General features: G+C 54.1%; 3 protein-coding genes across 6 annotated transcripts; 2 read left to right on the top strand and 1 right to left on the bottom strand.

Moving 5' to 3' along the window:
* Positions 1-249: 249 nt before the first annotated feature.
* Positions 250-2,970, top strand: MIEF2 (mitochondrial elongation factor 2). Its single transcript, XM_027683747.1, has 3 exons — positions 250-424; positions 887-1,064; positions 1,792-2,970. The coding sequence occupies exons 1-3, from the start codon at positions 257-259 to the stop codon at positions 2,838-2,840; spliced, it is 1,395 nt and encodes a 464-aa protein (XP_027539548.1). The 5' UTR covers positions 250-256; the 3' UTR covers positions 2,841-2,970.
* A 2,283-nt stretch (positions 2,971-5,253) lies between these two features.
* TOP3A (DNA topoisomerase III alpha) lies at positions 5,254-17,866 on the bottom strand. 4 transcript variants are annotated; one of them, XM_027683831.1, is made up of 20 exons: positions 17,630-17,866; positions 16,901-17,135; positions 15,071-15,130; positions 14,462-14,535; positions 13,917-13,992; positions 13,274-13,382; positions 12,858-13,001; positions 12,166-12,336; positions 11,852-11,952; positions 11,654-11,728; positions 11,454-11,536; positions 11,127-11,334; positions 10,792-10,977; positions 10,261-10,390; positions 9,802-9,915; positions 9,556-9,721; positions 8,992-9,135; positions 8,589-8,711; positions 7,587-8,299; positions 5,972-6,150 (listed from the first exon to the last, which is right to left on the bottom strand). In XM_027683831.1, exons 2-20 carry the CDS (start codon positions 17,078-17,080, stop codon positions 5,972-5,974), a joined length of 3,036 nt encoding a protein of 1,011 aa, XP_027539632.1. In that variant the 5' UTR covers positions 17,081-17,135; positions 17,630-17,866. The 4 variants fall into 4 exon arrangements, with proteins under 4 accessions (XP_027539633.1, XP_027539632.1, XP_027539630.1 ...); XM_027683829.1 differs by having other exon boundaries at positions 17,591-17,638; XM_027683830.1 differs by having other exon boundaries at positions 17,595-17,630.
* Positions 17,867-18,001: 135 nt separating this feature from the next.
* On the top strand, positions 18,002-22,953 carry SMCR8 (Smith-Magenis syndrome chromosome region, candidate 8). The gene is made up of 2 exons (XM_027683883.1): positions 18,002-20,448; positions 22,458-22,953. Exons 1-2 carry the CDS (start codon positions 18,101-18,103, stop codon positions 22,909-22,911), a joined length of 2,802 nt encoding a protein of 933 aa, XP_027539684.1. The 5' UTR covers positions 18,002-18,100; the 3' UTR covers positions 22,912-22,953.
* The last annotated feature ends 658 nt before the right edge of the window (positions 22,954-23,611 follow it).

Genomic DNA, 23,611 nt, shown 5'->3' with positions numbered 1-23,611 from the left:
TTCCCCGGGGTGTCCCTTCCTTCCCCGGGGTGTCCCTTCCTTCCCCGGGGTGCCCATTTTCCCCGGGGGTGACCCTTCCCCGGGGTGACCCTTGCCCCTCCGCCCCACCCAGCCGTCCCGCCGCCGACAGGAGCCTTTGCCCCAGGGGCGGAGGGAAGCGGAACGGCGGAACCTCCCGCTCCTCCAAAAAACCTCCCTCCCCGCGGGCTGTGCCTCCGCGCCCCGGGTGACCCCCGTTGTTCCCCGCAGGGCGGCCATGGCGGCGTTCTGGCAGCAGCGGGGCCGGCGGCAGGAGCCCGGCGGGCTGGGCGGTCTCATCGACGGGCTGGGCAGCGTGTTCGATGTGCTGCTGGCCAACGCCAGGCTGGTGCTGGGCGTGAGCGGCGCGGCCGTGCTGGCCATCGCCACGCTGGCCGTCAAGAGGGTAAGCCTGGCACCCACGGGAGCAGGGTCGGGATTGCTGCCTGGGTCTCCAGTGCGGTGGGGAATGATGTGCCACAAACCTGGCTGGCTGCTCCCGAGCTGGTCCCTCGCATTTGGCACGAATGCCCACCGGTGCTGGCAGCAGTGCTGTGGGCGTGGAGCTGCCCATTCCCACCGTGAACAGCCCTGTGCTCCCTTTGCCTGGAGCAGCACGAACCTGGGATACAGTATCCCATCCAGAAAGGCACCTGGGCTTAAGGCATATTTGGGCACCTATTTTCCACTTAAAATCCACGGGAAGAAGATGTGCACCTTTGTGGCCCCCCAAACTGGGTGTTTTTCCAAGTGGAAGCCCCACGTGGGGCTGTGTCCCCCCTTGTGTGCACCGGAGGGGCTGTTGTCACCCGTAATTCAGGGGAAACAAAGATAATGACTTATCCTTGTGGGTTTTCCTTCTCTCCAGCTGATTGACCGAGCCACCAGCCCTCGGGATGAAGGTGATCCCAAAGCTGAGCAGAAGACCCTGGAGGAGACCTGGCAGGACTTGGCCTTGATCAAGACTACACCAAAGCCCCCCAAGAAGCAGAGAAGGGAAGACCTCAGTGAGCCCCTGCTCTCCCCAGCTCGGCCACTGGCGCCAGGTGAGGCTCAGGGTGTCCAGCTGGGAAGATCACCTTGCTGTGCTCCAGGCTGGCTGTGCCCTGCTCCACCACTCTGGGAGCCCTGTGTTATTTTTAGCTCGGTGTCCGGGAAGCCAACCCGATGGAGCCTGCCCTCCTGGGAGGCTCCTGAGCCATGGCCCCTTTTTAGGCAATGCCTGTGGAGACAGGAGCTCTGATAACACTCCGGGTGTCCCAGCCAGCATGGCACGGTGGGGGCTGGTGGGGTTTGTCTCCTCTGGAGTGGTGTTGGCTGCCCTCATTTTCTGGGTCAGCTCTGCCTGCAGGAAGGTGTGCTCGGGAGATGCCACAGACAAAGGCTGCCTTGTCCTGCTGCCTACAGAGGTGGCATTTTTCCAAGTGGGAAAGCAGCCTGGCTCAGTGCAGGGCAGGTCCTGAGATACTGGACCTGGGGCAGGAGCATTTGCAGGACTCTCATGAGGGGCAGCACTGATCTCTTCACTCTGGTGACCAGTGACAGGACCCGAGGGAATGGCTGGAGCTGTGGCAGGGGAAGTTTAGGATATTAGGAAAAGTTTCTTCCCCCAGAGAGTGGTGGGTCACTGAACAGGCTCCCCAGGGCCCTGGGGCTGACAGAGCTCAAGGAGTGTTTGGGCAACACTCTCAGGGACATGGTGGGATGAGCACCCTTGGCTGCAGCAGAAGATGATCTGCCCAGAGCTGTGACTTCTCCCTTCCCCTCTCACAGATCCCAGGGCGTGCTCTGCCTCTCTGGGGGCTCCTCGGGTGAAGTCCAGCCCTCTGCGCTGCCTCACGCTGCAGGAGAAGCTCCTCTCACACCACAGCAGCCGTCTGGCTGTGCCCGAGATCCAGGTGTCCCTCGTCCCTCAGCTGGCCAGGAGCATCAGCACCCAACTGCAGAACTTCCTGCGGAGCAAGTGCCCAGAGCTGCCCTTCGGCCGCCTCTTCCTCAGCGGAGCCCTCCTGGACGGCCTGGAGGTCCTGGCAGCCGACCACATCCACCTCATGCTGCCCGTGGTCCTCGATGCCGGGCTCTGGAGCCTCATCCCGGGAGAGGACACCGTGGTGAGGAACCCCCAGTACTGGATGATCAAGAGGGTCGATCTGGGGTATTTCCCCCGTGGGTGCAGCCCCTGGGACAGGTTTATGGTGGGCCGGTACCTCTCCTCCAACGTGCTCAATGAGACCCTCCACAAGATGCTGGTGGCCTCCATCAACTGGCCTGCCATCGGCGGCCTGCTGGGGTGTGTCATCCACCCCGTCGTGGCCTCCCGGGAGCTGAAGCTGGAAGTCAAACATGATCAGGTCGAGCTGAGCATCACCCTCTTTCCAGTGGTGGAAATGGAGGACAAGGTTCTTCTGGCTCTTCCTCCTGAGGGACTGGTGGAAAACCTCTGGCTCGAGAGCTTTTACAGGGCAGAGGTCTCGAAGGTGAAGGAGCTGGATGCCGGCGATGCCGGGGCTCGGCAGCGCTGCCTCCGCATCCTGAACGGTGTCTGCAGGAGCCACCCCACCCTGCACAAACTGGGGGGCAGCCCCGTGACCCACGTCATCCTGCACCTCAGTGACTCCGGCTCCGACTGGGCAGAGGAAAGCCTGGCTGACAGGTTCCAGCAGGTGCTCGAGGAGCTGGTGGCCTACCTGGAGAAAGGGGTCCTGCCTTCCTATTTCAACCCCAAAATCAACCTGTTCTCCGGGCTGTTGGAAGAGGAAATCGATGAGATGGGCTTTGTGCTCTACAGGGCCATGTCTGAGCCGGAGCTCCTGCTGGAGTGACCAGTGCGTCAGGAGCTCCCGGATGTGGGATGTTCCTCACCCGCCTGCTGCTCCCTGCTGTGAGGGCTGCCATGCTTCTAGTTGACTAGTCAGTAAGAGGCAAAGTTCTTGCACTTTATGAGAAAAAAAAAATGGTTCCTGTGTGAATAAAACGTGCCTGAGCAGAGGTGGGTGTTGGCAGAAGGAGCCTTTGGCTGGGAGGCTCTGCCAAACCCGGGGCGAGGGCAGCCCAAACCTGGAGTACCCACAGGTGAGTCCTGTGTGCTGGGAGCCAAGGGAAGCATGTTTACTCTCTGGTTCCCAGTGTCCTCTGCCTGTCCCAGCTGTCAGGCTCCCCTTGTGCTCCCAGACCAGCTGGAGCTGGAGGGGAGCAGCTCCTTCCTGCTGCTGTGTCCTGCAGACCCCTCAGGTGCAGCGCCCTGGGTGGGTCCTTTCACCAGCACTTGGTCTCACTGTGCCAGCACTTGGGAAAGGGTGGCAGAGCCTCACCTGCCTGTAGGATATTGCCAATCCAAAATATGCCCTATGGATGACCTGGGTGGTTGTCTGGGCACTGGGTGGTACGGCCATAGCAAATGGGGCTGGGGGTTTATTCCTTGGAAACCCTTTCAGCTGCCAAAAGGAGTGAGCTCAGCTCTACCTCTTTGTTCCCCCCGAGGAAGGGGTTTGCTTCCAGCATGGAGCTGGGGCTTCATGGCTCTTTTCCCATGCAGTGTTTTGCTGGAAGATGTCCTGAAAAAGAGCTGCTGGCTCTGGGGAGGCTCCTGGTGTCAGTCCCTTGGAGGCTGCAGCAGGGCTGTGTCCCCTCCCCGACGGGTGGGTGGCTGCCAGTGTCTGTCTGTGGGTACAGTGTCACTTCCAGTCTGTCTGGTCACCTTTTCACACATGTATTGCTGCTGTCTTGAGGTCCTTTTTCCCTGGAGCCCCACGGTATGGGGTGGGGAAGAAGGGCAGGAATGATGCTGTAAGCAGAGTGCTTGCAAGAACTGAAGTGGTTTGTGCTTTTTATTAAGAAAATATGTTTTGTTTGGGTATTTTGTTGGGGTTTTTTGGTTTTCTTTTTGAGTGGCTGCTAGTAGGGTTTGGTCTGGCTCTAGTCCCAGGGCAAAGGAATTTATTCTCATATTTAATGGGAAGAGCTGGCTTTGCACGAGGGTGGAGCTGGAAAAATCCTGTGGACTTCAGAGTGAGCAGCTGTTGTGGTTTAATTTTCTTTACAACTATCATCTTGTTTATGGGAGGAAAAAAACCTGCTTTTCCTCCCTGTCTGAAGATTACTTTGTTCCTCCAAACCACTTCCCAGGTGTTAGTGATGAGAATAAACCTTCCCTGTGCACACTGGTGTCAGCTCTGGTTTGTCTCCTTTCCTGTGGTAAGGGCTGGAGCGATTCCTCGGCTGTGGTGACCTTCCCAGGAACCACCCAGGGTGTCCCCTCGCTGTGTGGAGAGCTTGGTGGTGGTCAAATCCCCTCCTGCAAGGTTTTCCTCCTCCTCTTCCAAACCCCTGGACCCCCAGAGTGCCTGGCTGCAGCATGTGAGCTGTCTGGATGCTGAGCTTGTACCACTTTCCCAGGGCTCGGCTGAGCATTCACCAGGGTTAGACCAGTAAAGCTGGTCCTGGCTGATGCCACCAGCAAGGTTTAACCTGCTCCCTGGGTCCTGCACAAGTGCTTCCCACTGCTGTTGCCATTCCAAGGTGGTTGCTGCTGTGCTTTATCACATTCCAAAGCTTCGTAATCCTGTTATTTTAGCCCACGGGTCTGTATTTTTAGGGCACAGCTGTTAGTGGTGGGAGTGAGGGGTTCAGGGAAACGCATCCTAAGTTCCCCTGAGTAACTCCACGGATTTAGGCCTGGTAGCAATGAGCTGCTGCAGGGTTTAAGGCTCTCTTGTTTCGTGCAGACCTTCAAGTGAACCTGTGCTGGTGTGGTCTCTGCTGCCCTCCAGGTGCTCCAGCCTCTTGCCCACCCCATGTGCTGCCGGTTCCCAAAGGATTGACCCTGGGAACTGCTGCATGCCCAGGTCCTGAGCAGGATCCTGAGCAGCAGAGCACACAGGAATCCTGCAGATCTCCTTCCTTTGATGTGCAGAGGAAGCCCCAACAGCGAGGGAAGAGACATCCTGGCTTCCCAGGGAGTTCAGCCTGAACTCCGAGCAGGAAAACAGAGCCTCCCTTCATTTCAGCCAGCTCTGCCTGTCCCGGGGCAGCAGCACAGCAGCAGATGCAGCTGGTGAGATAAAACCACTTTTCCTACCCCTCTGCAGTTCACTTCTAAATTACTGCAGGGAGTGTCTGCCAAGAAAGCTCCTGTATTGTTCCAGTGAGTGGAAAGAGCAAGATTTGGGTGGATGCTTTTGCAGTAAAAGCTTCACTGTTTTAAGTAGAAAGAAATAACAAGGCCGAGTTAAGGTGTCACTGCATCAAATTTAAAAATTAAATAGCATTTTAATAAGAAACTTGTTTGACAAAAATAGCTATCATCAGCTAGCAGCATCACAAAGGCATGTCTCAAAGTTTGAGGAAGAACTCTGTTTCAAATTCAGTGACCATCTAAAATGAAGGCTTTTCCTGAGCACTGCAGCTGAGTTTCCCCCAGGACAAGCACCCGGCCCTCCTTCACTGGTGGGGACAACCCCAGGTAAGGGTGACTGTGGTGGGAATGGTGCTCAGGTAACATCAGCTTAGAGGGGAACTTAAATTCCACACTGTGGAAAGCCAGGGACTGAGCAGAGCTCAGAAGCCCTGGTGTCTGTCCTCGTGGCCCCAATCCAGCTCTTCCTTGTGGAAATGCTGGTACAACCACCGGGATGGTGCAGGGGGGATGATTCAGCACAGTCCTCTCTGCAGATTCAGCATCCAAGTGCTTCCTTGAAATGTTTAGACTACCCCAATCTGCTCAGGAGAAGAGCAGCTGAAAACAAAAGCTGACACTGGTAGTAGAACCACTTTTCCAAGCTGGTGGAACCCTTGCTGTAATGGATGCCATCCCTTGGCAGGAGCAGTCTACAACCAGCTCTTCCAAAAAACACTCAAGGGACTTGTTTCCAGACTCCAGTTCCCTGTGGCAGTAGTTGCTCCTGTAGGAGCTCACAACCCTGGTCCTTTCAGGCTCTCAGGGGTCCATCCCAGCTCAGTGGTTCTGAGGGCAGTTTTTCCTGTTGTGCCCAGGCTGGTGGCAAATGCCACAGGTCCGTGGTTTCTTGGCAGTGGATCCTGAGGAGAAACTGCCTGGTCTCTTGGCTTTGCTTCCCAACCCTCTTGAGTATTCACTGCTGCCAAAGTTGTTCAAAGAGCCATCTCCAGAAGGACCTAGAGAGAAATGACTTGAATTTAAGCATCTTTGAAAATATAAGTAGGTGAGAAACAGAAGGTAAGTTTGAAATAGCAGGATTCTCAGATTATTCCTGAACCTGCACTTGCTTCAGACTTGTTTGAACAGTTAAATGTAACCCATTTGTCTTGCAGCATTAGAGACGTGGGAACAGAACAGGGGAAGCTGCTCTGGTCTACAGCTAAAGCAGAAACAAAACATGCCAGAGGAAAACCTGGGGTTTAAGTAGTTTTGAAAACTTGATTCTACCCCTTTAGGCCCACAATTCTAAGGAGGAGGAGGAGGAGGAGGAGGTCAGTGCTGAAGATCCCTCACAGACCACATCTCCCCTTCTGTACTTGGTTACTGTCCCTTTGTCAGTGCTCTCTCTTTTGCATCCTTATTTTGTGATTATTTTTGTTTTCAGCATCTTCTCACACTCGGTTTGATCTCTGATCAAAGCTCCAGAATGACTTGGCCTTTCCCTACACCCCTAAACTAGGGCAGAGGGAGCAGCAGTTTCCCTGGCATGCCAGGGTGGGGTTTAAGATCTCCAGAAGTGGTGCCACTGCATCAACTCTGCACCAAGTCGGTAACAGCTCTCACAAAGCTGAGCACTGTAATTTGGGAGGACAAATTCCCAATCAGACTGTTGGAAAGAGTCCTGGGCTTTATCCAATGAGTCATGGACAGACAGATGGTCAAGTTCACTGCACACAGAAGCCAAGCATCCTGCTCAGAGCTCAGATGTGTGCTGTGAGGATGTATCCTGCCAGCACTTGGAGAGGTAAGCCAGACTTTGTTGTTAAAAGCAACATTTGCAGTGCTATAAAGCTGCTGACAGATGTTCTGAAGACAAACCTGACGCCTTAAATGTATGAGGTGCCACAAGAGCTGTGCAGCACGAGCATGTGCGAGAGGTGTGTTCAGTTTACAGAATCCCAGAATAGCTGGAGTTGGAAGGGACCTCTGGAGATCATCCAACCCCCCTGTCAAGGCTGAATCACCTAGAGCAGGTGACACAGGGATATGTCCAGGTGGGTTTGGAATGTCTGCAGAGAGGGAGACCCCACGCCCTCCCTGGGCAGCTGTTCCAGTGCTCTGCCACCCTCAATGTAAAATCACGTTGAGGTAGAACTTTCTGTGTTTTAGTTTATGGCCATTGCTCCTTGTCCTGTTGCTGGGCACCACCAAAAAAAGTCTGGCACCATCCTCTTGGCACCTGCCTTCGAGATATTTATATGCATTAATGAGACCCCCTCTGTCTTCTTCAGACTAACCAGGCCCAGCTCTCGCAGTCTCTCCTCATCAGAGAGCTGCTCCAGACTCCTCATCATTTTCCTGGCTTCTGCTGGACCCTCTCCAGCAGCTCCTTCCTTTGTTTAGCTTAAGAACATCCTCCAGCCTTCGTGTCCCACCCCAAGCCCGGCCTTACCTGGTGCCACGTTCTCATCTGCCCACTGGAAGAAGCCGCACTGCTGCTCCCGGGGCTTGGGGCAGGTGTGGAACTGCCTGCCCTTGTTGGGCCCATCCTTCAGCACGGTGCGTGTCACGGCCGGCTGGTCACACCTGCACACCGTGCCAGCGCCAGGCTCGGAGCTGCTGCTCCCAAACGTCTCTGGACCTCTCCTTCCTCCTGGGCCCCTCCCCGCCGCGGGCTGGGGGAGCACAGAGCCCCGTGGAGCCGTGGTGCCTCTGTCCTTTGCCTGCTCATCGGCCCAGAGGAAGAAGTTGCAGGAGCTGGAGCTGCACTTGTAGAACTGCCGGCCGTGGTTGGGCCCGTCCTTGCGCACGGTGAGCAGCAGCGCCTCGGCCCCGCAGTTGCACACCACGGCGTTGCTCCCGTCCTCCGCGGCGGCTGGAGGAGCGTCCCTGGATGTTCTGTTGGAGATCACGGAGAGCAGGTGTCCCCGTGGCGGGTTTGTGGTCCCCCTCCCCTGCCTGTTCTCACTGCTGGCTCTGTTCAAGGAGTGGTTGACCCGCAGGTGCTGCGCTGGTTGGGTGGCTGCCGGCGCGGGTTGGGATGGTCTGTGTAAGTACTTGAGGTCCAAGAGCTCCTTCAGCATCTCATCGCAGCCCCCAATGCAGCCAACAAACTCCAGGGGCATCACAGGTGGAACGCTGCCTCTCTTGAATTTAAACTTCAGTCTACGAGAAAAGGAGGAGTCAAAGTCTCCCAGTTCATCTCATTTCTCATCAACAGACCTCAATTTAGACTTGAACTTTTACACATATTTTTAATTCTGCTATAGGAAGACCAGCTTCCCCAACCCCTCTTTCTTCTTTCCATCTCCAGGCCCTGGGGATTACACACCATGCTTCAGCTTTCCAAGACTGGAATGGAAAATGGTTCCCAGCCTAGCCCATGGAAGTCTGATTATCCTCAGGTAATGCCTGAGGGGCCGTGTTTCCCCAAGGGATAACTGGTATTACCTACCTGTGAACCGGATGGGGTTTACACACATCACAGATGCTCTCATCCCTGGTCACATCCAGCACAAAATCAGGGAACCAGACTGCAGTTTTACAGGCTGGATAGCCCGTGCAGCTCAGGTAGAACCTGCCGTGGGACAAAGGCACCAGATGAGGAAGAGGCAAAGTCAAGACAGTTGGTGATCTGTTCTCTCATCTTCTCAGCCATCAGAAATTGTCAAACCCACAGTTTTTAAGGGCAAATACCTACTTGAGAAGAGGTTCAGCTGAGTCCACGCAGCTTATGGGGCTGGTGGAGTCAGCGAGCTGCAGCCCAAGGCTTCCAAGTTTTTACCAAAGGAGGTAAACGAGTGCCTGGGAAAAAACAAACCAGCACAGAAGGTGCTACAAGAGGGAAGGTCACCAACCCGCCGTTCTTCTTGGTCTTCAGGACCATGTCGTTGTTGCACTGTGGACACTTCCGAACGGGAACGGGCATTGCTGGGTACACCTCCTCCTGCTCTGGAATTTCTGCAGCTTCTCCAAAATACTGAGCCAGGGCCTCATCCAACCTGTAACGAAACAGGCAGAGCATCCTCTGTGTCTCTGCAAGGAGCAATCAGGTGCTGCAGTGACTCAGCACCTGCTGCCCCCCACACAGCCCCTCTGAGCTTCTCCATGAGCATCTTGATTCAGCACCACATTTCTGGAACAGGGAAGATGTGGGAACAACATTGAAGAGGTCAGTGCATGTTGCCATCCCCAAATTTAATCTTAACTGCTCATCTTGGTTTAAACCTTTAGTTGGCACAAACTCATGACAGTGTGCCAGGCTTCGAGTCATCCCTTGCTGTGCAAATGCCCACACACACCGGGCAGAGCTCCAGGGAAACAGTGTGACAGGATCCCCCACTCCAGGCTGAGCCCCAGATGAGCAGCCAGCATCTCCCAGAACAGCAAAGCAAAGGGAAGAGGGCAAAGACAGGACTCACTTGTTGGCTCTGGCCACAGCTTCAATGAAGACTTCCTTGTACTTTTGGACCTGCTGCTGCAACACTACAGATTTGTCTTTCTTCCCCTCACAGATCAGTTTTAGATCAGCCTCCAGCTCAGCCCGAAGGTCAGGCTTGGACATTTCGTAGCCCATGGAATCATAGCCTGAGGAATACATGGAATGGTAAGCGAAAGGAAGGTGAAAATAAGGAACTTGCCACCTTGCTGGTGGGCACTGCCCTCACCTTCCACCAGCCCCATGCCCAGGTGGCCGGGCAGGAAGCGCTGATCTGCTGTAAGGCCCACGTACATCCGCGTCTTGATCGTCTCGATGTGCTCGGCGTGAGTGGCGTCGGTCCCTGGAAGCAGACAGGGGTCAGTGGGAGCAGGTACCAAGGAGTTACTTCCTCGGTGCCCGGGGGAGAGTGCAAGGGGCTAAAGGGACAAGGACACAACTTATGGTGAGCACTGCCCTCATACCCCACTGGCACTGAGGCCAGCGAGGTGCTGGTGGCACACCCTGGATGTGAAATCACCCATCTCCCTGGGTACTGGAGGCACTCCGCAGGCTCTGTAGCATGTTTGCATTTTGCCCACAGGCCTCTATATCCCTTTGTTCTGCTTTTTAAAGTGATTTCTTATCTGAAGTGACATTTAGAGAATTCCCTCTGCCAAGAGTGAGAGGCCACGCTGCCAATACTGACCAATGCCGTGTTTCTCCATGAGAGCAATGAGATCCGCTTCCGTGAGGAGCAAGGGAGGGCTGGTTTCCCCATCCACCATCTCCACCGTGGTGGGCTGAAAGCGAGACCCTTTCTGATACACTGGGATGACCTGAAGGAAAGGAGAATCTCTTTGAAACTGCTTCCTGGTCCATTCACTCAGGACAAAATGCCACACCAACAGCCAATGCAGTCAGAGAGCAGCAGCTTGTTCTGGAGGGAATCCAGCCTCAGGGGCCTCGGGATCAGCCAGCAATGAGCTGCCAGAGAGACCATGGGACAGCTGCTCTTGGTGGGTAAAGTCAACCCTACAACCCTGAATGGTTTCTGCTGTGGCGTCAGACATGGGAGAATCTACTCAGAGCTGGCACAATAAACCTGCACAGGTTTCCAGCAGAGAAAGCTCTCAGTGAAACAACCAGAAATGGTCAAAGGATGTTTTGCAGAGGGGTCTGAAGTTGGCAGTGAAATGCTACTTTAGCCTCTCCCACCTACGTTATTCAAGAGGATTACCTTATCACTCCACTTGTCGTAAGGATAGACTTCCAGGTAATTTCGGGCCAGGATCATCAGTCCTTGAGCAATGAATCGCTCGTTGGCAATGTCGATCTCCACAGTTGTTTCCTGCCCCTTGGCATCTTGAGAGCAGCAAGCCAAGAAATGGCGCACGATGAACTCGTAGAGTCTCTGCTCATTGCCCTGACACCAAACAGCGAAAAGAGTCAGTGTCCTCCCATCCAGAAATCAGTGGGATCTCAGGTGAGGATCCTGTGCTAATGACCACGTTATTAAGGCTTTTATCTTTATTTATCAAGCAACACAAATGAGTTAGCTCTGGTTTCACCCACCTGCAGGTTAGCGGCGTATTTGGTGGGGTGAATGGGAGGATGAGCCTGATCGGATTTGGTTCCACTCCGAGGGGTTGGCCCACCCTGATCCAAAATTCTCTGTGCAAATGCTCCCCAGTTTGGGTCCTCTGTTTGCTGCTGTACCAAGGCAGAGAGGTTCAGCTCCTTGGGGAAAATGTTGGTCTCAGTTCGGGGGTAGCTAATGAACCTTAGGAAGAAAGACAGGAGAGCACTTAAAGAGGTGCTCCAAAATGCTTCCCAGTTTGGACAAAACACCATTTACTTTTAAAATAATGAAGTTTACCAAGCCAAGTTTTGCTTTCTTACCCTTTAGTGTAGAGTTTTTCTGCTATTGTCATGGTTTCCTTTGCGTTTATTTTCAGTTTGCGGGAAGCCAACTTCTCGAGTTCCTGCGGTGGGAAGGGCCAGAAAAAAACGCAGAAGCATTAGTGCATAATTCAGGGTGGTGAGTAAAACATCTGTTCGCAGCTCCTTTCAGAAAATTCCTTTCCAAAGTTCAAACATACCACAGTGTCCAGGGGCAGGGGCCTCCATTTGCTCTTTGGCTTGCTCGCAACCTCAACAACAGTCGCCACCGGATCCTGAACAGAGTAAGCAAAACCCAAATCTCCTTTAGGAGTTTGCACAAACTGTTCTTTAAACGTCTTGATACAGGGAATGTTTGGCTGAATCTGGATAACAGAACTATTTACAAGCTTTCTTACCTCCATACACATTTGGTAAAGGACCAGGCACGCTGTGTGGTTGAAGAGCCGGTTCCTCTTCCAGTTGAAGACCACACTGCCATCTTCGTGGTTGTGGGTCACTGTGGGGAACAACAGAGCTGGCTGATAGAGTAGTCACAAAATGGAAACATCACAAAAGCACCTGGAAACCTTCCAATTCTGCTCAGTGGTCACAGCAGAGGAAGAGGAAACCACTTCTGCAGCATTGCGTGCCTGTTGCTCCAGTGTTTTTCCTTCCTCTGCACATCAAACCCTCTGAGATGGAGCCCAGGATTGGTTTTCCCCAAACACACCTTTAATTTTGTAGAAGGTTTCAGGAACAAAGGCTTGAATGGCTTTAAAGCGTTCAACTACAAATCCCAGCGTTGGGAACTGGCAGCTACCATAGCTGATCAGCTGATCTGCTAAAATATTGGGGAAGATCTTCTGCAGCCTCAGCGTCTGGAATCTGGTGAAGGCAGCACCTGGGAAGACAAAATGTGCAGCAGAACTGAATATAACAATGTTGAATGATAATCACAGCACTTCAGATGGTTCTCTTTCATACTCTGAGTATTAATTTTACTCTGTTTAATACTCAGTTGCAGAGGCTTGTCAGTGCTGTGTGGCCTATGAACTTAATATTTGCTTCAAGGAGCAATTTCCTCCTTTTGGGAGGGAAACAAACTCTTCAGAAAGGGTTGTTAAACAGTGGAATGGGCTGCCCAGGGAGGGGTGGAGTCACCATCCCTGGAGGTGTTCAAGAAACTACTGGATGTGGCACTCAGTGCTCTGGTCTAGTTGACAAGGTTGTCATTGGTCACAGGTTGGACTCAATGATCGTGAAGGTCTTTTCCAACCTAAACGATTCTCTCATTCAAAGAGCACGTTCTCCAGTAAAACACGAGATGTCACTAAGTTGTATCTGATAAAAAAATCAGATATGTGACACTACAGAGGGCATTTCTGCCCTGTGTTGAGGATACAGGAAGAGATGTTTACAGACCTATCCTGAGGTCCAGCTCCTGCCTGACGTCAACGGCGTCGCTCGTTCTTTGGTCCGGCTGGGTGAGGTTCTCGCAGGCTGATCTGACAGCATGAAGGGTGATCTCCGAGAAACGGGCTCGGAAAACCTGGAGGTTTGGCTTTACTGCCAGATACACACAAAAAAGAAATCAGACTGACTCAAACACCAACGGAGAGGAGCAACTAATAAACAGCTGCCTTCAAAAGACTGTGCTGCCAACCTGCTCTACAGCTCTCCGACAGCTGAATGTATTTCTGGTTTATCAGAGCCACATTTATTTATCAGAACTACAGTGAGCATTCAACCTGGACACAGGAAGATTGACAATATGCCTCTGCTAAAAGATCCCTGAGGGGCTGTTAAACCCAGACTGATGAAGACACTCTACTACACACCAGCTTTGCACACATGGATGATCTCGAAGCCGATGTTCTCCCCTTCCCGATCGCAGTCAGTCCAGATCACCAGGGCTTGGCACTGCCGGATTTCTCGTTCAAGGGTTTTCTGAGAGGAGAAAACAACACAGGGAGACATTCCAGGCCACTCGCTTTGTCATTTAATTTTGGAATGACTCACTGCACACGAAATGCAGCGTGTATCCATGGAGATGGATTGTTGCAATAACATTTGGTAATTGTGTGTCTCATGAGATTAGGCAGCTTTCAAAAGAATTGAGTCATTTATTTATATCTAATTCTGTTAAAAAGCTTGGCCAAGAGCGGGTTGTACTGCAATCTGTTTTCTAAAAATGTAATTTTTTGTAAAACTGAGACACAATCACCAATCCCACCTTGTTGGAAAAAACCATTTCTATCTTTAGCAAAGTTGTTGTTCCTTTACTGCACTACTTGTGCACAATCAGGAGACTTCCAATGTTCAAACAAACAGCATTAATAGTCCTAGGAAATGCAGGAGGAATCTGCTAAACTAGAAATCTGGATGTTAAGGACAAAGGTACAATCATCCTTCTGCCTGGCACAGTATTTGTTGAACCAACCCCCGAACTCAGTTTCAGGGCAACTCTTGACCACGACGTACCTTGATATCCAGGTAATTTTCAGGGCAATACTTCTCAACTTCAGCATCAAAAAGAGCTAAAGGGTTGCAGCTATGCCTGGGAAACACAGGATAAACAGTGTGCATTACAAAAACTGAAACATATATTGTGAGACATAACTAGTGCTGCCTAAGTACTGCAATTAATAATGTATTTTATTACAGGCCTATCTGGGACAACACAGAGTTCACGTGAAATGCTGAGTAACACTTAAAAGCAACAGAATCAAAAAACAGCGCTCTGAAAACAGGAATTTGAAACAATATTTTAGTATTCTCCATAAAATTTGGACGTCAGAGTCCCTCCGTGCCCCCTTGTCTTTGAGCTTGCAGTGCCCCACTCGGCTCAGGGCCAAGAGCAGGAGGTGACAGACCCTTCCTGTGAGGGGCAGGAGGTGACAGACCCCTTCCTGTGAGGAGCAGGAGGTGACAGACCCCTTCCTGGGAGGGGCAGGAGGTGACAGACCCCTTCCTGTGAGGAGCAGGAGGTGACAGACCCCTCCCTGCCAAGGGCACAAGGTACCAACCATTTGCGAAACGGCATCCTGAATTCATGAGTCAGTAAGTGTCCTGACACGGATGTCATCACCATGGTAACGTTCTGCAAGAGACAGAGCGAGGTAATTAGTGCCCATCGTTCACTAAAAACTACCCACAGCCCCAAAATCTTCCTCCAGTTCTCAACTGACACCACCAGTGACACCTCTCTCCTGTTAATGACAGAATCTCAGAATGGCTTTGGGCTGGCAGGGACCTTAAAGCTCATCTTGTTCCATCCCCTGCCAACCTGGCCTTGAACACTCCCAGGGATGGGACAACCACAACTAATACAACATAACAAGCTCTCCTCTCTACTGACAGGTAAATCCATTGAGGCCTTATCCTCAATTTTTACAGGAAGCTCCCAATTCTAAACAACCACAATGTATTTTTAATGGATATAAAACCAGAAAGTTCAAAGACTTAAAACAACAAAATAGGTGGTCGAGCCAAGAAAACAACATCTGACATTTCCTCATCTTTGGGCAGAACATCCCCAGCACTGGAGATGTGTTTCATAACTCCTGACAAATGGCTTTTATTAATTAGCATTTGCACTTCATTAACCCAGCAGCAGATTGAAAGGAAACTCTTACCTGGCCAAACATCTGGTAATCGTATTCGTAGATCTTGTTGAACTTGGAAAACCCTTCTCTCTAGAAGGAAAAGGAGAGTTCCTGAGTTTTTGTTGTTTTAACAGAAAACAAATCCATCCTGCCTCGCTTTGTACATGCTGTGATGGAGCACAGGAGGCACAGGGCAATGGAGAACCAGGTCCTGGAGCTAATGGGAATTACAGCAGTGGAATGGAAATTGCCTGTTATCATTTATGAAGATGCTGAAATGGTGATTTTCAAGGTAAGGGTATTTTAAACCCTGAAGTCACCTTCAGGGATGGTTATCTCCCCATGGATAATGAAGAACTGATTTGTTTAACAGGGCTGGCCAATGACCATAGAATCACAGAAATTCCTGACAAACACCTGTCCTGCTCCAAATGACAAGTAGTGTCCCAGCTCCGGGTCCCCAAGGCTACCTCCAACCTGAGACTAGCAGAAGTTTCTAGATTGTGTATTTGCTGCTTTTTGCTACAGAAGCAGGATGATTTCTTCCTTGATTGGGACTGTCAGTGCTCAGGTTCTCAATGACACCTTGCAGTCAAACAAAGGAGGTTCTATGAGGTTGGGCTCTTCTCTCATGTAAGAGGAACTGGCCTCAGGCTGTGCCAGGGGAGGTTCAGGTTGCACATCGGGAAGAATTTCTTCCTGGAAAGAGTGGTCAGGCATTGGAAGAGGCTGCCCAGGGAGGTGGTGGAGTTACCATCCCTGGAGGTTTTCAAGGAAAAACTGGACATGGCTCTCAGTGCTCTGGGCTGGGTGACAAGGTGGGCATTGGTCACACGTTGAACTTGATCTTGGGAGGTCTTTTCCAACCTTAATGATTCTCTGATTCTGGTCTAGAATCACCTTCTACTTCCTTAGTTGGGAAACGAAGTGATTATGCAAACTGTTAAAGGTCACAAAACAGAGCAGCAGAGAGGACAGATCTTTGAATTCCTCTTCTCCAAACCACAGCCCATCTTTGCTTTATTCTGTAAACTCCAGTAAACCCCTGACACTTGTTGATGCTGCAGAATTGGTGCTTTTTGACTGGGAAATGCCAACGGATGGTTTCAGTTCCTGAAGCCTTTGGCACACGCTGCAAATCTAGGAATGACACAGGGAGTCCTCACCATGGAGATCAGTGTCTGGGAAAGGCAGTCTGGGCAGAGGGAGCTGAGTTCCAACAGCACTCACAGCACATGGAAAAGGGATCTGAGACTCTCAGAAACATTTGGCCAAGTGGTGTTTGTCCACAGAACAAGGAAGGCCATTCTTGTACCCTCATGTGGTCAGAAGTGTCCAGAGACAAAAATCAGCCTGAGGTAGTTTCCTCTTGTCCTGTCACTTGTTACCAGGGAAAAGAGGGCAACCCCCCACCTCATACAACCTCCTTTATTTGACTGCAAGATGTTATTGAGAACCTGAGCACTGACAGTCCTAATCAAGGAAGAAACCATCCTGCTCCTGTAGAAAAACAGCAACAAACGCACAACCTAGAAACTTCCACAAGCCTCAGCAAGGTGGGAGGACCTGAGGCTCCCACACAGGACACAGAGCACAGCTGAGCCCAGGGCTGTGCTGCTGCCTCTCCCCAGCCAGCTGAGCCCCACCTGTTGGTGTCCCAGGGAACAGTGGGATAGTGTCCCAGGGAGCAGTGGGATGTGTTGTGTCTCTAGGTGTCCCAGGGAGCAGTGGGATGTGGTGTGTCTCTAGGTGTCCCAGAGAGCAGCGGGATGTGGTGTGTCCCTAGGTGTCCCAGGGAGCAGCGGGATGTGGTGTGTCTCCACATGTCCCAGGGAGCAGCGGGATGTGGCGTGTCCCTACCCGCCGCATCCTGCTGTTGGAGAGCAGATCGGCGATCCCTCGGGCAGCGTCGTTCTTCTCGGCCACGCACAGCACCTTCCGGATCCTCTGGAGAGCCCTGTCCTCGGCGGCCCGGGAGAAGAGGCGCCAGGGCTGGGGCAGCATCCTGCCCCTGGCCAACAGCCTCACCTGCAGGATCATCACGGGGGGCAGGAGCGGCTCCCGCGGGGACAGGGCATGGTGCTGCTCCGCGTCCCTGCGGGCATGGAGAGAGATCGCTGGTGTCCCCGCTCAGCCACGCCGGGAGGGTCCAGGGCAGCCCCTCGGGGCCCGCATGGGGCTGGGGAAGGTGACACCCCCTCCAGACACCGCTGCCGGGGGTCCCGCATCCTCCGGGCACCGGCGGGGCCTCGGGCCTCTCCTGCCCTGGCCCCCCGCACTCGCGGCAGCGCAGCCCCCCCCGGTACTCCCCGGGCTCTCCCTCACCTGGGGCAGCCCTTTCCCTCCCCGCTTCCCCTCCTTTTCCCACCCGTTTTCCGCGGTTCCCCCGCTCTGTTTCCCCCTAAGGCCGGGCTTTCCCTCACCCTGGGCAGCCCCTCCTCGGCCCGCCCCGGGCTCCCCCTCACCCAGGGCAGCCCCCTGCCCTCCCCTCTCCCCCTCGGCTCTGCTCTTTTCTCCCTTTTTTGCCCCTTTTCCCCCGTTCCCCCTCACCTCCCTCCCTCCCGCGCTCTCCCGGTCGCTCTCCCTCACCGTCACGTCCTGCCGCAAAGAGAACTACAACTCCCGGGATGCCGCGCGGCGCCAGGGAACTACAACTCCCGAGATCCCCCGCGCCTCATCCTCAGTGTCCCCCCGCCGCCGCCCCGCCTCGGTTTTTCCCCCTTTCCCTCCGCCGGACCCGTCCCTGGATCGGTAACGACAAAGGACGACCACGGTAGAAATATCGGCCACAGCCGAGGGCGAAGGGGAGGTGGCGGCGGTGTCGCTTCCTGCCGGCGGGGTCGGAGGCCGCGCGTCATGTGACCCCAAGATGGCTGCGGGGCCGTGAGGAGGCGGCTCCGGCCATGGCGGCGGCGTGAGCGGGACACGGGGCTGCGGCGGCGGCGGGGCCGGGCCGGGGCGGCGGCCTGAGGGCGACACGGGGCTGCGGCGGCGCCTCCCGCGGCGGGAGGGGACCGGGGGCGCGGCGCTGCTCCATGTCGGCCCCGTCCTGCGGGAAATATGATCAGCGCCCCTGACGTGGTGGCCTTCACCAGGGAGGAGGAGCTGGAGGATGATCTGTACCGCGAGCCGCCCCTACCCGAGGAGTACTCGGTGCCGCTGTTCCCCTTCGCCGGCCACGGCGCCAACCCCTGGGCCAAGGTCGCCGGCTCCAAGTTCACCCGGGACTTCATCCTCATCTCCGAGTTTTCGGAGCAAGTGGGGCCCCAGCCCCTCCTGACCATCCCCGATGACGCCAAGGTGTCGGGCACCTTCGATCTCAACTATTTCTCCCTGCGGATCATGTCTGTGGATTACCAGGCGTCCTTCGTGGGGCACCCCCCTGGCTCTGCCTACCCAAAGCTGAACTTCGTGGAGGATTCCAAGGTGGTGCTGGGGGACTCCAAGGAAGGGGCCTTCGCCTATGTGCACCACCTGACCCTGTATGACCTGGAAGCCCGTGGCTTTGTGAGGCCCTTCTGCATGGCCTACATCTCTGCTGACGAGCACAAAATCATGCAGCAGTTTCAGGAACTCTCCGCCGAGTTCTCCAAAGCCTCCGAATGCCTCAAGACAGGGAACCGGAAAGCCTTTGCCAACGAGCTGGAAAAGAAACTGAAAGACCTCGACTACACCAGGACTGTCCTGCACAACGAGACCGAGGCGCAGAAGAAAGCCAACGACAAGGGGTATTACACAACCCAGGCCATCGAGAAGGCCAACGAGCTGGCCAGCGTGGAAAAGTCCATCATTGAGCACCAAGACCTGCTGAGACAGATCCGGTCCTATCCCTACAGGAAGCTGAAGGAGTCAGAGTTCCACCCCTACGAGCCGGAGTGTGCACTGGATCGGGCCGACGCGGGCTGTGATCAGGACCTGGCTCCCTCTGACCCTGCAGAGCCCGGTGAAATGCACCTTTACACCCACATCCCATCCTACACCCCCAAGCTCATCAAAGCCAAGTCTGCCAAGTGCTTTGACAAGAAGCTGAAGACACTGGAGGAGCTCTGTGATGTTTATTTTTTCACCCAAACCCTTGACCAGTTGCACCATATCGAGAGGACTTTCCGAGGTGACGTGTGTTACCTCCTGACAGAGCAGATTAGCCGGGCACTCCTGAAACAGCAGAGTGTCACCAACTTCCTCTTCGAGGATGTGTCTTTTCTGGATGAAAAACCTCCTGAAAAACAGTACAGAGGCTGCCAGGGGCTTGGCCAAGATGCCACGGATGGAAAGTGTTTGGAAGAGTCCCTCACCCCTAAAGTGGTCATCAGCCTGGGCTCCTACAAGTCCAGTGTGGAGTGTGTGCCCATCAAGATGGAGCAGGAGATGGAGGACTCCGAAGAACCCAAAATGTCCGAGTCCGTGACGTCTGAGCCCCAGGAGAACCTGGACTATCTGGATGCAGACATCAAAGGCAGCATCAGCAGCGGGGAGAGCATTGAGGTGCTGGGCACGGAGAAGTCGGGGTCAGGGCTGACCAAGTCGGAGAGCCAGGCCAGCCTGCCCGTCATGCCCAGCCCCCAGGCGGGCCGGAGCAAGGTGGGCAGCCGGCGCACGGTCAGCGAGGACAGCATCGAGGTGCTCAGCACGTGTCCCTCCGAGTCCCTCATCCCGGAGGATTTCAAGGCGAGCTACCCAAGTGCCATTAACGAGGAGCCCTACGCGGACAACGACGACGAGCGCGGCCTTCGCTTCGCCCCCAGACTGAGCCCGGGCGTCGCCGACGAGCAGGATGACGTCTCGAAGCAGGAGAGCTTGGTGCAGGTTGATGCTGCCTGTTGTATCGGGAAGGAGAGCCCCAACTTCCTGGAGCCTCTGCCTGAGCTGGGGCAGAAGCCGTGCGAGGAGGACGGCGTGGTGCGGATCCCGCCGCAGCCGTACCGGGCGGCCGAGCAGGGGCTGCGCGGGGGCTTCCCCGCCCACGACGGCGTCCCAGGGGGGCTCCTGCCCTACGAGCTCGACTCACGGTACCTGTCGGGCAGCAGGGAGGTCAGCAAGAGCAGCCTGGACGAGTGCTCGGACTCCACGAGCTACATCAGCAGCGCTGCCTCCACGTGCTCCGACAGGACCCCTTCTCCTGCCCATCCCGCCTGCGGGGCCGGAGAGAGGCACAAGAAGAGGGCCGGGCAGAACGCGCTGCGGTTCATCCGGCAGTACCCCTTCGCCCACCCCGCCATCTACTCCCTGCTCAGCGGGAGGACCCTGGTGGTGCTCGGGGAGGACGAGGCCATGGTCAAGAAGCTGGTGACGGCGCTTTCCATCTTCGTGCCCAACTGCAGCGTGTACGCCAAGCCCGTCAAGCACTGGGTCACCTCCCCTCTGCACCTGGTGGATTTTCAGAAGTGGAAGTTGATCGGACTCCAGAGGTAAATCCAAGGATCTGTTTGCTTTAGTGGTGTCGAGGTGTGTGGTAAGAACTTCCATCTCAAAGAGGAAGGGGTGTGCACGGGAGGTCTCTAATTAACCTACACAGCTGCCACGAATTTCTGCTTGTGGGATTTATTTTGGAAAAGGGGTAGATTTGTCTCTTTGTGTCCAGCCTCACTCGAGAGTTAATATTTAAAAGTCTGCTGGGTGTTTGCTGCCTGCCTCAGGTGAGTTATTTGGCCAGGAGGTTTCCTTCTGGTTTAGGTCTTTGCCTGGCAAAGTGGAGAACAAACACCTGAGTCCTGCTGGGTTCCTGGTCGATCTGATACAAGTATTCCAGGAGTCCCTTGTGTGCTCCGCTTTCCAATCCCCTGCTGGAACCCTTCTGATGTTTCTAGCTGGACTTCTGGGGTTTAAATGGTGCTTTGCTGTGGGAGAGAGTTTTTCCTTGTGGACCCTAATGAAGAGTGCTGAGATCTGTAGGTCAAAAATTGGAGTGCAGCACCTTGGGCTGTGCTGGCAAGTAAAAAAGGCCCTCAGAGCTGTGCAGGTGCAGTGTTGGGATTGCAGGAAACCTCTGCTTGGGGCGAGGACCATCCCAAAACCAAGCACCCCTTCCCAACACCCAGTCCTGAACTGTGGCTTCACAGCTCATTATTAGCAAACAGTGATTGCTCAGCTCAAGATTTCAGCCCTGCCTTTGTTGCTGTTATGAAAAGGATTTTTTTGCGTGTTAGCAGGACGTGTTTGGGTGCAGGTGTGACAGGGAATGGCCATTGCTGTTACCAGTGTGGAAAACATGAGTCAGAGTGGCAGCCCAGTGCTCAGAGCCAGGCTGGAACAGCTCCTGAAAGAGTGTTCCTGAGCAGCGTGGAACTTAAGCCACAGAAAGCTGCTTTCTGGGCTGCAGAGTATTGCATTGCTGGGGGTTGTGGATGGGGAAATTACCCAGAGCTGTGAGTTTACCCTCATTTCTGTGCTCGTGAGGCGGGATGACAGCTCTGCAACAGCTGCTCACGAGCTCTCTGTCTGTCAGTGAGGTTTTTAAAAGCCCCAAGTGTTTACTCGTTGCTCAATGTTTGTGGTTAGATGCAATTTTTATAAACAGAAATCTTTTTTTAAGCACTGCCTGTAACGTGTGTCAGTCATTTCAGCTCTCCTCCGTGGAATGTTAATTAAGTGTTGGGTTTAACGTGGGTGCTCTCAGTGAACCATTTGTACGAGGGCTCTGGGAAGGAACTTACAGGCTAAATAATTTATTCTGGTAAGGATCCTGCCTCTCCTAAGGTGCTGCCTGGGCACGGGGGCAGCTCTTACACCAGTTGGGGCTCCCAGTTGGAGGCTGGGAACTCTCAGCCCAGAGACTGTCACCACAGAGACAGAGAATGGAGGAGCTGAAGGTTTGCGTAGGCTCGTGATTTGCATTTAAATAACATCAGGCTAAGCTTGGTGGGTAATTGTGTGTTGTGGGTTTGCACCTGAGTGACAAATGGACAGGCTCTGCCGGGGGATATTCTGGTTTTATTCTCTTTTCTAAAGGAAAGGTGGAAGGTTCTGCTCCACTCAGGGCTTTGACCACCTCAGAGTAGCTTCATCCCAAAGTGACATGGGGGAAAGAGGAGCTCATGGAAAGAGGGAGCTGGTTTGGGTTTCTGAGTCCCTGTTGTCACATCCAGAAGCTTCCATCTGCTGTAGGGTTTGTGTCTGTTCACCAGAGATGTCCTATCACTCCCTGTCTGTGTTGCTGAGGAAGGAAGCTGACCCTAAGTGGGGTGGTTTATGCAGTAGCACACACGTAGTGCAGATTAGGGCACGTGGGGGCCAGGGAATCGAGGTTTCTTTGGGATCTGGCAGGCTGGAGAGGCTGTTTGTCCCCTCTCTTCTATGCTAGACTTTGTTCTCCCGCAGAGGCTCTCACACCAGCTCGTGAACTAGAGGGAAAGCTCATGAGATGCAGGGCACGGATGCAGCTCCCCTCCAGCCGTGACCTCTCTCCTTGCTGTTCCAGGACGGTGTCCCCCGCGGGGGTGAACGTGCTGCACGCCCTGAGCCGGTACAGCCGCTACCTGAGCATCCTGGACGCCGACAGCAAGACTCTGCGCTGCCCCCTCTACAAGGGCACCGTGGTGGCCCGGCTGGCCGACCACCGCACCCAGATCAAGCGGGGCAGCACCTACTACATGCACGTCCAAAGCATCCTCACCCAGCTGTGCTCTAAAGCCTTCCTCTTCACCTTCTGCCATCATTTGCACCTTCCCATCAGCGAAAGGGAACCGGAGGAATCCGTCGTGAACCGCAGGATGAACTTCCTGAAGCTTCAACTGGGCCTCGCCAATGAAGATGTCAAAATCGTGCAGTATTTGGCCGAGCTGCTGAAGCTGCACTACATTCAGGAACCGGGGCGAGGGGGGAGCCCCTTGCTCAGATTTGACTATGTCCCCAGCTTTTTGTACAAAATCTAGCCTTGCCCAGGCCGTGTGCCTGCGTGCTCGGAGTCTGACAGAGCTCATCCGTGCTTGACATTGCCGCTGTCTGCAGTAGCTCTCACGCGCCGGGAAGGGGCCGAGGGGTTTGTGTCTCTGCTCCGCAGAAATCCGTGTCTGCGGGAGCCGATTCCTGGGTGTTCCCTGTGGCCAAGAGCGTACGTGTTCCATCACATAAACCATCGGGCACTCTGTAAATGTTAGAAGGGGCACTGTTAACTTTTAAAGAGGATCCTGGCAGCATCCCAGGGGGATTGTGGCATGGAGAGAGGTGGGCTGTCTCGGGGATCAACGCTTACTAGTGTGCAGCCCCCGAAATAACACAGTGCTCTGCACGCTTCTGCCAGAGCCCTGAGCGCTGCCAGTCCCTTCCGTGGAGCCAGGGCAGAGACCAGAGGGGAGATGTCAAGGCCACGTGAAGTTTTTAATCCACTGGTGTGTCATGTGAGTGTAGCTCGGAGCTCCCTGGCAGGGTGGCAGCTTGCAGGTACCCGTCTGTGTGCAGCCGTGCGGATGGTGTCCCTTCCTGCATTTTCTGAGTTTCCTGGGTGGGTGGGAGCACGGTGAAGGCACATGTGCTTCTCTCCAGGAAGTGTTTGCCAGTTTCCCCCAGCTCTGTTAAAATCAGGAAGGTGGAAGCGCTCCCTAACGCTGGGCCCCGAGGCGCCGGCTGCCGTGA

Source organism: Neopelma chrysocephalum, unplaced genomic scaffold, assembly GCF_003984885.1.
Source record: "Neopelma chrysocephalum unplaced genomic scaffold, ASM398488v2 Primary Assembly neopelma1_65, whole genome shotgun sequence".
NCBI lineage: Eukaryota > Metazoa > Chordata > Aves > Passeriformes > Pipridae > Neopelma > Neopelma chrysocephalum.
Note: the sequence above shows the minus strand (reverse complement) of the source record. Positions and strands in the feature narration are given on the sequence as shown.